We start from the raw sequence: 14,084 nt of genomic DNA, 5'->3' as shown, positions 1-14,084 counted from the left end.
AGGGTCTTTCGGTGGATAAGCTATTTAACAAGTAGGCCTACGTTTAAATTGTGTTTACATTAGACAGATTAAACTTCCTACATTAATGTTACGTCACCTGTCCGAATTAAATTAAAATATCGTCTGAACGCACACAGTACAATGTCCAGTGTTAATCTTTAGTGTTGCTTCCTAAAGTTATCCTGAGTTAACCTGTCGTTTCGGGTTCACAGCAACAACAAATTTTAAACTAGGAACTCAATTTGGTTAAATCAACAGTTACTCTTTCAAAGGTGAGCTTTGTTGACTGACAGATTAGAATTGTTTGACAATGACTTTCCCTTAATCGCATTCAGTTCGGTCGTGCATAATATTTTAAAGGCATGTGATGACTACGTTAACGGAGGCTACAAAAGAAGCATCGTTTATTCAGTAAGGTTAATAGGGCTGTATAATAATCATTCTTGGTTATCTTGTTAATTATGCACTTACTTTCCATACTAAGTTTTCAAGCGTCCATTTCTTAGTTTTTTATAGCTGTTGCTACTGTTGCTGTATTTTTTACAGATTCGGTTTCATATGAGTGTCGACAAGATGCATATCTTAATATTAAATGTTTGAACCCTGCCATTTGACACCTCGACTGCAGTCCTTACAGTAAGTACTGTGAACGCTTACTTTTTTGACACCTGAAGCATATTAAGTTCAATTACCACATGATGACACAGGGGGGCGACAAATGAGAGCACGAAGAGTTATTTCAAACAGAACTCCGTTGTATATATTTATATGAATATACGACATACAGTATAACCCTGCGGGTAATTTTATGAATATCACACTGAAGGCCTTCATTGATTTTTTAATTCCGCAGAGATCACGATATGCGATACAAAACATTTTACCTGGGTCAGCAGGGGAGGGGGGGTAGAGGAGGTTTTCTGAGGGATTTACAATGACAATTAAGAATTCTTTGAATGCTGCTTTTTATGTGCTTACAGTGCGAAATGAGCATTTCAACAGACCAGTTCACTTGTCTGCAAAATTCTACATACACAGCTTAAGTTCAAACACAGTTTTCATGGTGTCACCCGTTTTCACCTGGTACGTGTTTGACTGCAAATGACAAACTCTTATTGCCAAATCAGTTCTGTACACACCCAAAGAGACAATTTGGGACAATGTCAGTTTTCACCACGCCACACTCATTCAGGAGTAGTTTAAAAATAAAGTTTCAAAATAACTGACAAATTTTTTTTGAAGGCAATGTTTGGTTTTGTACATGATATATGCAGGATATGTTTTGCAGCATCAAAATATCATTCTGAGAATTGTTTTGACTGATTTGACAACCTGAGACATTGAGTGTCATCCAAAAAATGTGTATTAACCACTGCAAAACATCGTAGTACACAAAGACTATATTGTATTTCTTCTGCTATTTTTCCTTTAGTTATAATCATTTCAAGTGGTTAAAAAAAGAAACCTTGAAATAAAAAAAGCTCTCTGCTGCTGCCAGGTGGACATCTGAAAATGCAGCACTAGAAATATGTTGCTGCAGAAATGCTGTTACATTACAAAATGCCCAATATGTGCCCACCCCTGCATTATGTTCAGGACATATGGCCTCAATCGCCAATAACGGACTCCAAGAGCAATCCAAAAGGCAAGAATCAAAACTAGATGCTGAAACCACTCTCTCGATAGCTTGGGTCCCGGGGCCAAGTACTAATAGTGTACCGTTGTTGTTAACAATGTGACAAAATTTGATTACACTGTTCTGAAACATGACAGCACGAAAAGAATTGCAATTAGAGCATAGGTCACAATGATATTGCAATGCAGTTATTTCACAATCGGAATGGTGTAATGTACACAAAAATGGCACTCACCCGAAAATTAAAGAGGTGCAGACTGACGGAACATAAATAATAGAAAATAAGAAAGTCGAACTCTCAGATTGCTGAGTTTATTAAAGGATTTTTTCCCCCGAAACGTTGGTTTAATAAACACAGCAAGCAGGAATCTGAGTGTGTTACTTTCTTGTTTTCCACAATATCATGGTAGCCATGATAACGACAAATAATTTTTTTTTTTAAACTGCCAGTATGGTTAGAAAAAGAAAAGGGTATTTCACCTAATATGCACCTGTAAATTGTTTGGTTCTCATATCCAACATGAATAATCGTAAGATAGTGTGTTTCAATAAAGAAAAAGGTAACTTCTTCAATTCTCTTTAAGTAGGCTATGTGGATACTACACTTCCCATGAGCCTTTTGTTTACTCTCGGTTCTGTGTATGTGACGTAGTAGTTTCCGGCGCTGTCTTTGGCGTGCTTGCGTGTGTCCGTTCTCGGCTCCCTGTGCTAGTGCTGGAGCGCAATGGCGGCGTGCCGGGGATCCTCTTCAAAATGGTTTTTCACCCGGGATCAGCTTGAAACCACGCCGTCCCGCCGCTGTGGAGTCGAGCCGGACAGGGAGCTGTCATATAGACAGCAGGCGGCTAACCTCATTCAAGATATGGGCCAGAGACTCAACGTGTATCCTTTCTGAAAGTGAAACCAACAGGATTTCTGAACGGAAGAGCCGCTTGTGGTAGTGATGGCTAGTTATGCCGTAGCGCTTTGGAAGGCCCCTCGCTTTAAATTACTTGCTAACGATTGTTGATGGCGCAACAAATAGCCTTTACGTATGCGTCTCCTGTTAACTGCATAACTGAACTGAATAGTTTATTTCCTAAAACATTTACTCCATACAGGTTGGTTATATAGCAGTGTAAATCTGGTAGCTTGCTAACTACCAAGCTAACGTAGCTATTGGCTAGTTATAATTATAAAGGATGCTGCCACAAATGCCGGACTGTGTGACTTATCTTATAGCTACTATGTTGCTGGTGAGCACACAAGTACCACTACACTAGCTATTTACTGTTTTATGCCATTTGTGTTAAGGTATGTCAGTAAGCATAGTCTTCGTTTTATTTAGCTAGCAGAAGTGAAACCTGTAGTTCTGTGTCAGTGGGTTCAAGACGGTAGCTAACTAACGTTATCTAGGCTAATTCTAACTAACAGTCTTTCCAGCCTCGAACACTTTTTATTGGTATGGTGGCTAAGTGAAATATCATTAACTTTAATAAATACTATCGTGTCTAGACTAGATGTTTTATTCAGTTGATAAAATTGATCTGGCTTTTGTTTAACTGAAACAGGTCATTACTACATCCCCCAATAATTGGTGAAGATCTGATTAGGTAGCTAATCCGATGAAAATTATCTTGCGAGTGAAGTTAGTTGCCTAGATTGCTAATGAAACATTAATGAGGATAAAATCACTGAAATATGAGGATTTGTTAAGAAAACCTATAAACAATAACAACATAATATTTGTCCCGGGTATCAAATTCAGATGATAAATGTCCCCCACTCTCAAACACAGACCGTGAGAGCAAAAGGCCGAATACTCTTGCACCTGGCAAGCTACGCGGTTTCAGATGCGATTAATTTGGTTTCCTGTCTCAAAGCGAATTGTATTCCTCCGTGCAAAGTATCTTGGTAAGCATTCAGCAACACAGCGAGCCATGAAAGCTGATTTCACAAAGAGATATTTCTGTCACTTATGTTTATACACTGATGGCAAAAAATGGACAAACAATCAAATGAAGCCTGGCAATTTTCCTTAATCCTTGTCTTCAGCTCCCAACTTACAATTAACACTGCAATTGTTTACATGCATAGATTTTATATGTATCATTCTTTCACCAAATTCCACAGAAATGTAAGTACTACATTTTTTTTTTCAAGCTCTTGTGGGGAGAAGTTAGAAAATTGACGACGCCTCACGTCGTTCTGCCATGACAGCCTTTGAGAAATATCGAATGTTTTTTCTTTTGTTTCGCAGATCATTTCTCCGACCACCTTGTTCTTGGCTGCGAAGGTCGAGGAGCAGCCTCGGAAACTTGAACACGTAATTAAAGTGGCACATGCCTGCCTAAACCCTCAAGAAACCCCGCTAGATACAAAGAGTAATGTAAGTCTGGGTACTGCTGGTATTGTACTTTTTCCCCTCCCCTTATACGCTCTTGCGCCGTACTCGTAATGATAACGGTGGTGTCCTGCGTGGTATCTTGCCATGGAGGTGTTTCTGCATTGTACTCGAACCTGAACTTAATTCTGCCCCGCTCGTCCTCCGACTAGTCCCTGGACTGAGGCAAGGGAGTGTGCCCACGTGCTCTTATTGAGCCTTGCATATTGATAACGTCCAATAATGCGTCCTTAGTTAAAACAAAGAGTTTTTTTGGCAGCATTACCATAATGGGTCAATGGGTTGTAAATATTACTACGATGTTCCAGGCTTTCTGGGAACAGTATTTTTTTTTCCTTGTTGCCTTGGGAACTAGACGCCTGTTTTCTGTGCCGTTACTATTATTGTGGACGAAACGCAGAGACGCTCCCCGCCAGCACTCTCACAGCAGCTTAAAACGGGGGTGCTGTATGGATTAGGGCTGGAAAGTGTGGAGGCGCAATACAAGCGTAATGTATTGATTGTCTGTTGAACCTCAGGCATACCTCCAGCAAGCCCAAGAGCTGGTGATACTTGAAACGATAGTGCTGCAGACATTAGGTGAGTAAAGGCCTGCAGTTGAGACAGAGCTGCTCGAGCGACAGCAAACTGTACGTCAATAATGTATGAGGGAGTTGCAGTTGTGCTGTATACAGACCTCCTGTCAGTGTGCCCTGCCCCACTGCCCATTTCATTTCTCAGAGCTGTGCTTTTTGTTTGTTTGTTTTCTCCACCCCATATCTTGAGCTTACCGAGTGTTACGTTCTACTTGCCTAAGAAAAAAATGCATCCATAAATGTTGTTGGATGGTTACAAATCTCCCAACACAGCCGGTCACCTCTTCATGATTTTATCTGTGGATGTTGCTTAACTGGTGGCTGTATCTGTCTGGAGTTTCAGTGAGTTTGAATTCTAAGAGTGCTCATTCTCACAATTGGAGTTTTTTTATTTTCTGGAATGTTAGTGGTTGTAATGTGCCCTCAAATCACTCATAAGGATTCTTTCTTACAAACAGACAAAGTCCCATGTTCACCAAGTGAGCCATAACAAAATGACATGCATTTCAATTCCTGTGCAGAAGTAGTTGGTTATATACAGTACTAAATGGCCAGACATGCCACAGTGTTAGTATTCACATGTGTACGATCTACTGTCACGTTAAAGTGGGCAAATTCTCTTCACAAATGTTTGCATGTTTGTCCTGAAATAACGGCGGCCTAACGGTGCGATGTGTATTTTATTTCAGGGTTTGAAATAACAATTGAGCATCCGCATACTGATGTTGTGAAATGTTCCCAGCTAGTGCGAGGTACAGCCTTCCCCTCCTCACTGTTGTGCTGTCCGTTTTGCCTGTTGCGCTCGGAAGAGAGCAGCGAGGTCTGCTAACTGTGATGTCACACGTGACAGTGTCTCAGCAGGCCAGTGTAATGATTAGACTTGCGAGGCAGAGGTTGCCAGTGCAAATCTCAGGTGGGGCACAGCCTTTGTAACCTTAAGTACTCGAGTTAATTGCTTGAGGGTGCCTCCATATATTAGGTTAGGGCTGTCAATTAGACCAAAAAAAATTAAATTTGAATATTACATTTCAAAAAACAACAGTGATTTGAATATTTCTTGCAAAATTTCCATGAAAATGTCACAATTGCATCATCATGCAGTGGCACGAAATAAGAAAAGTGTTACTAAGCGTCCATGTACGTTTGCAAGTTACTAATCTTGTTTTGACGGCCCTAGTATACAGGTACTCCAGCATTAGAAATGGGTCTTAAGCGTAACGTTTGCCTTGTAATGTATACGGTTGCAATGGGTAAGGGTGTTATATTAGCTAATATATTAAAATAATAAAAATGGTCGGCCTGCTCAGTGGTGAAGTAACGCTTCCCGTTCTCTCTTCTCTTGCAGCAAGCAAGGATTTGGCACAGACTTCCTATTTCATGGCTACCAACAGGTTGTTATCCTGACCCTCTTTGTTGCACTGATAGCACACTATAGCTTCCTTTACTGCAGGGTCCCCTTCCCGTGCCCAGCGCCCTCCCTGCGCCGGTGTGTCCGCTGCGGCGCCCCCTGGTGGGCGCGCTCGGGCCCGGCTGCAGCGCGGTGTACTGTACGAGGGTCTGCGTTGGCAGCGAGGGGTTGAGTGCGCATTGTGAAGTGTAGTGGTGCTTTTCCGCTGACCGTTCGCTCGGTAACGAGTGCGTATGTCTAAAGATGCAAACGGTAGCCCGAGTGGCATCTAAAGAGTAGCTACAGAGATGTAAACTTAGAAGGCCTCTTGGTAAGTACAAAGATTTTTTTGTTGTTGTCGTTTTTTTTTTTTTAATTACTGGAAATGTAGCTTTTTTAAAAACTGCTTAAAATTTTTCTGTTATGATAAAAATGTTACATTTAAATTTCGTTGTTTTTGTAATTCACGTTTTCTGTAATATTAATATATTTTAGGTATGCAAGAATGTGATATCGGTGCTTAAGCAGTATTTTTAATTGATATTAAAAACCCATTAAGGACCTGGCACCTATATTTCATTTGAAGAGATTTGTTTCAAAAGCATTCTTGCAAATTCAGTCCAAATTGTTTGGAGGAGTCAGTTTCTCCTCTTAACTGAGTGAAGCTTTAGATACTCTTTGTGTCGTTGAATTGAATTCCAATGAATATGCTTACGGTTGCAAGCATTGTTGTCAGGGTCGAGTCGGTTCTTTGAAAAACATTTGACTCTAATCTCTCTTTGGTACTTTTCATGTTAAACGATAGACTTTCAGTAAACCTCACAAGATTTACATTTGTTTGGCGCACTAATAAAAGTACATGTCTGATCCTTAAAGGGTTTGTTTATTGTTTTTTGTCCGCGTCTGTGACTATGTTCTGAAGAGTCTTGTAGATGTTGTGGCAGATCTCGGCAGGAAAGCACAATGTCTGGACATGGTGCTGAAAATCCTTCATTGTCGCCTGACGCACAGGTGCACAAACACACAGGTGCACAAACAAGACTGATTCTGATCCTGACTCGTAGAACATAATTCATGACAACTAGAGCCACATTTTGACTGTTTACTTTTATACTAGGATAGTTTTGCCACCCACGTTAAGCAGAAAATAAACAAATCATATAAAATATCAGTGAACTTCTAATCGGCCTATTGCTACAACAAACTATTGGCTGGTACCAGTGCCATTTCTTGTTTTTCTTTGTGTTAATTCGCTGGCTGAAGTACTTAGAAGTTACCTAACTGTTGGTAACGGTAGAGAGTTTGTGGCAAGCTGTTGGTAAGTTAATGCTATAATCACACATTCTGATAGGGTGGATCATAAATGTCAAATGTATTTTACCAGCTTCGGGATTAGCCAAGGATGTTGATGCCAATTCTCCTAGCAGTTGCCATAGCAATTTTCCATTGTTTTGTCTCTGCCAAATTGGAATACTGAAGTTCAATACGGAGTTCAGCCAATTTAAAATCGGTGGAGACCACTTTTTAAATTTCTATAGTTTGAAAAGAGTATAAGTCGTATATCTGAACAAAACAGACAAAGTCAGTCCTCAGTAGTAGAAATCGTATGTATGACTTGTACACCTTGTGTCACCTTGTTGACCAGTGTTAAAAGGCCCAAATGACATGAACCATAGCAGAATGGTCGGGCACAGTACATGCGTCTCAAAATTCAGACTTATATAAAGTCTTGCCAGTGCACGCAAAGGGTAATTAACGGAATAAGCATGCCTAATGTAAAACAACTTTATCTCAAGGCCATGGTGCGAATGAGGAAAATGCGGTTTTCCCTAGTACTTTACAGAGGCCACTGAGAAGAGTGTAAATTGTAATTGTTCATTAAAAGACAGAAGGCCACTTAAAAAATCAAGGTGTTCTACCTAAAATGACTTTATATCTTACAAAGAAAATATTTACTGCCTTATCTTGGTGTCTTCACACAAGGCAAGATCTGACAATGGTCTCCTGCTTAAGAAGAATATGGCCGATCGCATATTGTTTTTCCCCAGAACTCTGCTTGAATTTGGAATTTCAGGGATCCATGACCATTGTAGCCTAACGTAACTCATGCTCTTCAGAATAAAATCATACCACCTGCAAGGTGCAGTGGCCTGGGCTTCTGTGTAAGCCCGTTTGAGAAAATCAAGTTTACTTGCATGTCACATTTCACAGAACATTTTTCACCGAGTGCTTCCCAGCAGACCCTGGCCTATAATCCCGCCCCCCCCCCCCCCCCCCCAAAAAAAAAAGCCAGTCCAGCACTGAAGTGGCAGGACGTAAAAGTCCATGAACCCCACGGGGGGGGGATCTTGTTCTCTGTATGGCTCAGGGTGCAGGTTTACCGTGAACCACATGATCAGGGCATTGTGGGTAGAGTTTGAGTTGCTAAACCCTTGCGTACGGAGACATGCTCCCGTTTCTGAGAGGGATAAGGATAAATGGTGATACTGAGGTGCTTTCTGGTGCAGTGTCCAGACATTGTGCTTCACTGTGTGGCCCGAGGTTACCATCCTGTGTCCCGATTGGCCTTTCAGGAGCTGACTGTAGGGTACACCTGGTGAGTGGAGCTCTGCTGCAGGGGTTCCCCAAATGTTTAAAATGTCTTTGGGGCGCAGTACCTTATATTTTGCATAATCGTTACATTGACCCCTAGCGATCCCAGTATCATGAAAGATTTGTTTAGAAAACAATTTCAGTTATCTGAAAGGATGAAATTTGTAAATATAAAATTAGAAACGACTATTTATTACATTAAAATACACTTTGGTGAGGACTCCCCATTTTGGGAACCCTTCATAGAGTTCCTCCCTGGATATAGTGAAATGGTGGCAGAGAGCTTCGGATTTATTAATAGATGTTTAGCCTCCGTGTCTGTTGACTCAGCATGTTCCAAAACGAGTCCGACCTGTCAACTCCACCTTATCACTATATGATATTGGTATAAATATGTATCAAAATTTTTTAAGCGGTAGAAAATCTTTCCCCTTTGTAGTGAAGTACCTGGATGGTAACCACATGGTCCCTGTTATTATTGTAATGTGTATGAAATGTGTATGTGTAAGTTAATCATTGTTCTCCTTGCAGCATTGCTACCTACAAGTAATTTAGCACTTGAGCGTTTTTAATGTGGTAGAACAGGAGCACACTGTTAAATTTTGGAAGTGTTCTCTCCCTGGGCCCTCGAGGGTTAATGGTGGTCCCTCTCCTCTCTCCTCTCATCCAAACCGCCCCCCCCCCCCCCCCAACCCAACCACAGCCTGCACCTGACCACCTTCTGCCTGCAGCACAAGCCCACGGTCATCGCCTGCGTCTGCATTCACCTGGCCTGCAAGTGGTCCAACTGGGAGATCCCCGTCTCCACGGACGCAAAGCACTGGTGGGAGTATGTGGACCCGTCCGTCACGCTCACGCTGCTGGACGGTGAGTTGCCCCCCCCCGGGTTCCTGCTTTGCCCCCCCCCCCCCCCCGGCCCCGGGGCCGTTTCCGCCACTGCAGTGCGCTGCGTTCGTTTAGCGAACCCTCCTGTCCAGAACAGGGGTGGCAGTGTAGTGTAACGGGTAAGAAACTGGTCTAGTAACCTAAAAAAGGCCACGGGTTCGATTCCCGGGTATGACACTGCCATTGTCCATTGTACCCTTGAACTGACTTCAGATTGGATTAACAACTAGCATTCCAGGCTAAAGGATTCCTTGTATACATTTTAGATATTGTAATTCATTATTTTATGAAAAAATATGAATTGTTGCATTTAATTTACTGTGATTGTTGTACCCGGGAGTGAAGTATAAGGCAGAATTGTATTTGGCACAAATAGGGTTGGGTTATGCTGAAGAGAATTGTTTACCTGATGAATATGATTATGGTAGTATGTGTGGCCCTGTAAATGCAGAAGCTCATTGGCTAAATTTGCTGTAGATTTCCTTTCGCTATATTAACTTAAATTATTTCCTTGTAAAGCTGTTGAGCCATTCCTGTGTTAGTAAGTCCCATGCTGTGTTTATAGCATTTCAGATCACCCCAACGGTCCCTAGAGTTTGTGTTCATATACTTTGATTGCTGTGTAGTTCCCCCTTTCGTCCACTAGGGGGAACTTGAGCCTGAGGGACTCCACAAATCTAGAACCACTGAACAGACGTAGATTTCCCTGCTGTGTTCTTGCATGGTTTGCACATGCGTTTGAAATCGAGCAGCATTGGTCTGAATGGCCTTTCCTCTCTTCCCCTTGCGTTCAGAACTGACCCACGAGTTCCTGCAGATTCTGGAGAAGACGCCCAGCAGGTTGAAAAGAATACGGAACTGGAGGGTAAGGACTTCCGCTTCAAAGATGTTTGGCCCTCCAAAGGGGGGAGAGTAAAATCATTGATCTGTGTTTCAAGCGTGAACAAGCTCATCTTTCTGCTCTAAAGTTAATGAGGATTGTTCATATTTTTGATAAAACTTTAAAAAAAAATTTTTTATATTCACCAACATGGCTCCATGTGTTATAAGCAAGGTGGTTTTCGACCGGCTTTTAGCTGTTGAGTGAAGATGCGTATGTTTCTGTGCTGAGCATCAGGGAAGTGTGTGCTGGTTTGTGTCTGAGAGACCAGCGTCTCAGAGCGGCCATTTTGTAACTGCGTCTCTCTGTTTCAGGCCACGCAGGCGGCCAAAAAGCCCAAAGGGGACGGGCAGGGGCCGGACAGCCTGTACCCCGGCCCCTCCCTCATGGAGGGCTATTCCACGGCGGACGGCCTTCCCGGCGTCTTGGCCGGCGCGGAGTTCCCCAAGGGGGAATCCTCGTCCTTCCCCGTGGCCCTGTCGCTGGACAGCCTGGGCACCATGCAGGGCATCCCTTACACCTTCACGGCCCCCAGCGACTGGCCCCTGGAGGCCCCCGCCGCCCACGCCCTCCCCCTCCCCCACCCCCACCGCGCGGACAAGTGCGCCGACCTCCCCCCCGCCAAGCAGGACCACCACAAGCACCCCCCGCCCGTCGCGCACCCCGCCCAGAAACTGTCGCTGGACAAGTACCGGGAGAAGCAGGCGAGCGAGCTGGCGGCGCAGAGACGCCGGCAGGACCCGGGCCTGGAGGCGGAGCCCAGGGACTCGTACCCGCCCCCGGCCCTCGCTGACCCCGCCCCCCACCACCACAGGAAGCCCCACGCCCACCCCCACCTTCAGCAGGCCCCCGGGTGCAGCTCCACCCCCACCGCCTCCCCCCACAAGGTGAAGGTGCCCCTGCAGGGGGGCGAGCGGTGGGACAGGGCCAGCGCCCTCAAGCTGCGCATCCCCATCCAATCAGGCGACGGGGGCGGGGCCGGCAGGGAGGAGCTGAAGATGAAGGTGAAGGTGTCCGCGTCCGAGCGCCACAGCTCCTCGGACGAGGGCGGGGCCAAGAGCAGACATTCCAGCCCCCTGGTGGCGGGCAAGGAGAAGCACAGGGAGCACTCTGCCCACCGGCACCAAAAACACGGCCACGCCCACCCGCACCAGCACAGCGGGAACGGGAGGGGGGGCCCCGAGGGGCCCCTGGCCCCCGCGGCCGTGGCCCTCAGGAGCCCGGTAGGTTGTATCGGCGAGGGTGCGGGGCCGGGCGGCGGCGGCGGCTCCTCTTCCTCATCCTCCTCCTCCTCCCGGAAGAGGACGCACCCCGACGCCAGTCACAACCACCACCACCATCACCACCACCACTCCAAATCGAGCAGAAGTGGCCGAAGCGCAGGTACAGTGCCTCTCGTCGTTCCTCTGTACAGCAGTGTGTGACCTCTGGCGGGTCTGATCTTAACCCTCCCCCCCTCCCCCTGTCTCACAGCAGGTGGGGGGCGGACCTCTCGGCAGGAGGCCGGTGGAGAGCCACGCCCCTGAGAGGACCAGCGGCGGGCATGCGGACTACAGAGACGCGCGTTCGACGCGCTCGATTCGCTCCCGAGCGCCCAGGGAATGCGCTCGCAGGGCCGGCACCAACGGGTGCCTAGCAACACAAAAAACAGACGGGGGGAGCGGGGGGGGGAGATAACCGTAGGTCATTAAAAAAAGCGAAACCACCGAACCGACAAAAAACAAAATGGCCGCTCGTTTTTTTTCCCCGTCGATCCATAATTGCTGCTTCGTCCTTCCTTCTCTGGGGTAGGGGAGGGGGAAAAGTGTACATGTGTTAAACTCCACACAAAGAGTAGTATTATAAATACTGTAAAGGCATGAAAGGTGCAATTTAGTTTCTTTTTTTTTTTTGGTTTTTGTTTTGTTTCTTCTTTTAAAATGGAAAAAAGAATAATTTAAACAGTGTTTTGTGAAGTCTGTAAACTTCCCGCAGGACAGCGGCCGCTTCCAGTCCGCTGTAGTGCCGCGCGCTGTCGAGCGCACGGGTCTAACTGCAGCCGCGAAAATGCATTTTTAGTTGCGTCGTTTGAGTTTTTTTTTTTGTTCACTTTTTTTTTAAGTATATATAACTTTATACTGTGTGTATTATTTGCATGTTTCAATCACAAAGGGAGAAAACAGGAGACTGACAACTGTTTACAGAAAAGTGGAGAAAAATGTACATACATTTTTGTATGTTTCAAAAAAGCTATACTATAAATACTCAGGTTTGGAGCTGCTTGTAAGTATAACAGAATTTTATATATATATATCTCTATATATAAAAAAAGACTATTGTCACATGATGTGAGATTCCGTTAGTGATTGGTCGGCAGCATTCCAGCAGTGTGCTTTGAGCCTGCGGTCGCTATGGCTGTCAGGACGGCTTGCAGGGCCCGTTTGTTTTTTGGGCAATCCAGACTCTACCAAACGATCACTTGGCTTGGCTTGAGGTCGCGCAATTTGTACCTCCCGAGACCTTGAGCTGAATGCCAAAGGCTGTGCCTCAATTTCAGATTTGGACAGTTGTAGGACTATAAAGTTTACATAATCTTTGTGAAGTGCATTAAAAAAAAAAAAATCTTTCTTGGCTTGATGCAGTAGCCTAGATTCAAGAGCTGTAAATCAATAATGATAACATAGCATTGTCTTTGAGCAAATGGCTAAAAATGTGTGTTTTCAAAGTAAATGGGGGGGGGGGGAACCATTTTGCGCCATACTTTGTAGGCCAGTTTCCTACATGATGCAATGTTTTAATTCCTAATGCAGATTATTGTTATAGACGGATTAGTCCTGAGTTTCTGTGTGCAGAGTTTGAAATTAAGCCAAGAATGTACGTTCCTAATAACGGTAGTGATTTTACTCCTCGATGCAAGTTTACTATAGTTCAAAAAACGAAAATGTGCAAATCTTGACATCCACACCTTTAAAATTCTATGAATAAATCTTAAGGTTTTAACTTACCTTAAAATTGTGTCTTGTCTTTAATCCATTCTGTGCAGTCTCCACTTGAATGTCGAATGTTGGACACACACAGAAGTGCAGTCTGTTCTAGATGGTCGCACTGGCCCGGTTGGTATTCACACGACGTCTTAACAGTGGTGGAGAATGCGGGTATCAGGTATGGACGCGCGGGCGTCTTTCCTGTTTCTAGGATGTACGTCAAATTGGACAGCGTATGTTCCATGAAAACCATGCGCGCATTGCGTGGGAAAAGCCCTGAAATTATGGCCCTGAAATTAATAATGAATTTTATTATAAGATGGGCTGCAATTTACGCCACAGACCCAGTCTGAGCTGGCGGGTGGCGAGGGGGCAAACCAGAAGAACTGGAAAACAGCAATGAGCTGCACCAAAATTGCAGCCCGCTTCTCTGATGCAGCGACCCTCCTCCCCCTGTGGGAATTTCCCACTTTGGCGCACAGCGAGTCAGGGAATTACCAAACTGCTCAGGCTCGCCAAAATCCACGACAAAATTACCATTTTGCCAGTGCGACGGCTCGCAACACGGCATGGAAAATAGAGCCCATCAAGTGAACAAATACTCACCCGTTCTACTGTTACTTCTTGAAGTTGTGTGGAAATGATTTCACATTTTCACCTATTGTTGATATTTCCTATTCATCTGTGCAGGGCCGGTCACATAAAACTACATTTCCCCGGATTAATGCGTCTAACTGCGCAGGGTAAATTATTCCACTCGGCACCAGCAGATGGCGCCAGTGT

The 14,084-nt window shown here is 44.6% G+C and overlaps 1 protein-coding gene across 3 annotated transcripts; it reads left to right on the top strand.

Annotated features, from left to right (window-relative positions):
* The first annotated feature begins 2,238 nt into the window (after window positions 1-2,238).
* On the top strand, window positions 2,239-13,321 carry LOC118214059 (cyclin-T2-like). 3 transcript variants are annotated; one of them, XM_035393520.1, is made up of 10 exons: window positions 2,239-2,518; window positions 3,671-3,752; window positions 3,876-4,004; window positions 4,538-4,598; window positions 5,284-5,346; window positions 5,940-5,985; window positions 9,277-9,440; window positions 10,253-10,323; window positions 10,653-11,721; window positions 11,812-13,321. In XM_035393520.1, the coding sequence occupies exons 1-10, from the start codon at window positions 2,361-2,363 to the stop codon at window positions 11,862-11,864; spliced, it is 1,896 nt and encodes a 631-aa protein (XP_035249411.1). In that variant the 5' UTR covers window positions 2,239-2,360; the 3' UTR covers window positions 11,865-13,321. The 3 variants fall into 3 exon arrangements, 2 of the variants coding, with proteins under 2 accessions (XP_035249411.1, XP_035249412.1); XM_035393521.1 differs by having other exon boundaries at window positions 2,240-2,518; window positions 11,815-13,321; XR_004762567.1 differs by lacking the exons at window positions 10,253-10,323; window positions 10,653-11,721; window positions 11,812-13,321 and having other exon boundaries at window positions 2,282-2,518; window positions 5,940-6,312; window positions 9,277-9,413.
* Window positions 13,322-14,084: the final 763 nt, after the last annotated feature.

The sequence above is a fragment of the Anguilla anguilla genome, chromosome 15 (genome assembly GCF_013347855.1).
Source record: "Anguilla anguilla isolate fAngAng1 chromosome 15, fAngAng1.pri, whole genome shotgun sequence".
NCBI lineage: Eukaryota > Metazoa > Chordata > Actinopteri > Anguilliformes > Anguillidae > Anguilla > Anguilla anguilla.
The sequence above is the reverse complement of the archived record's forward strand: the minus strand, read 5'-3'. Positions and strand labels throughout refer to the sequence as shown.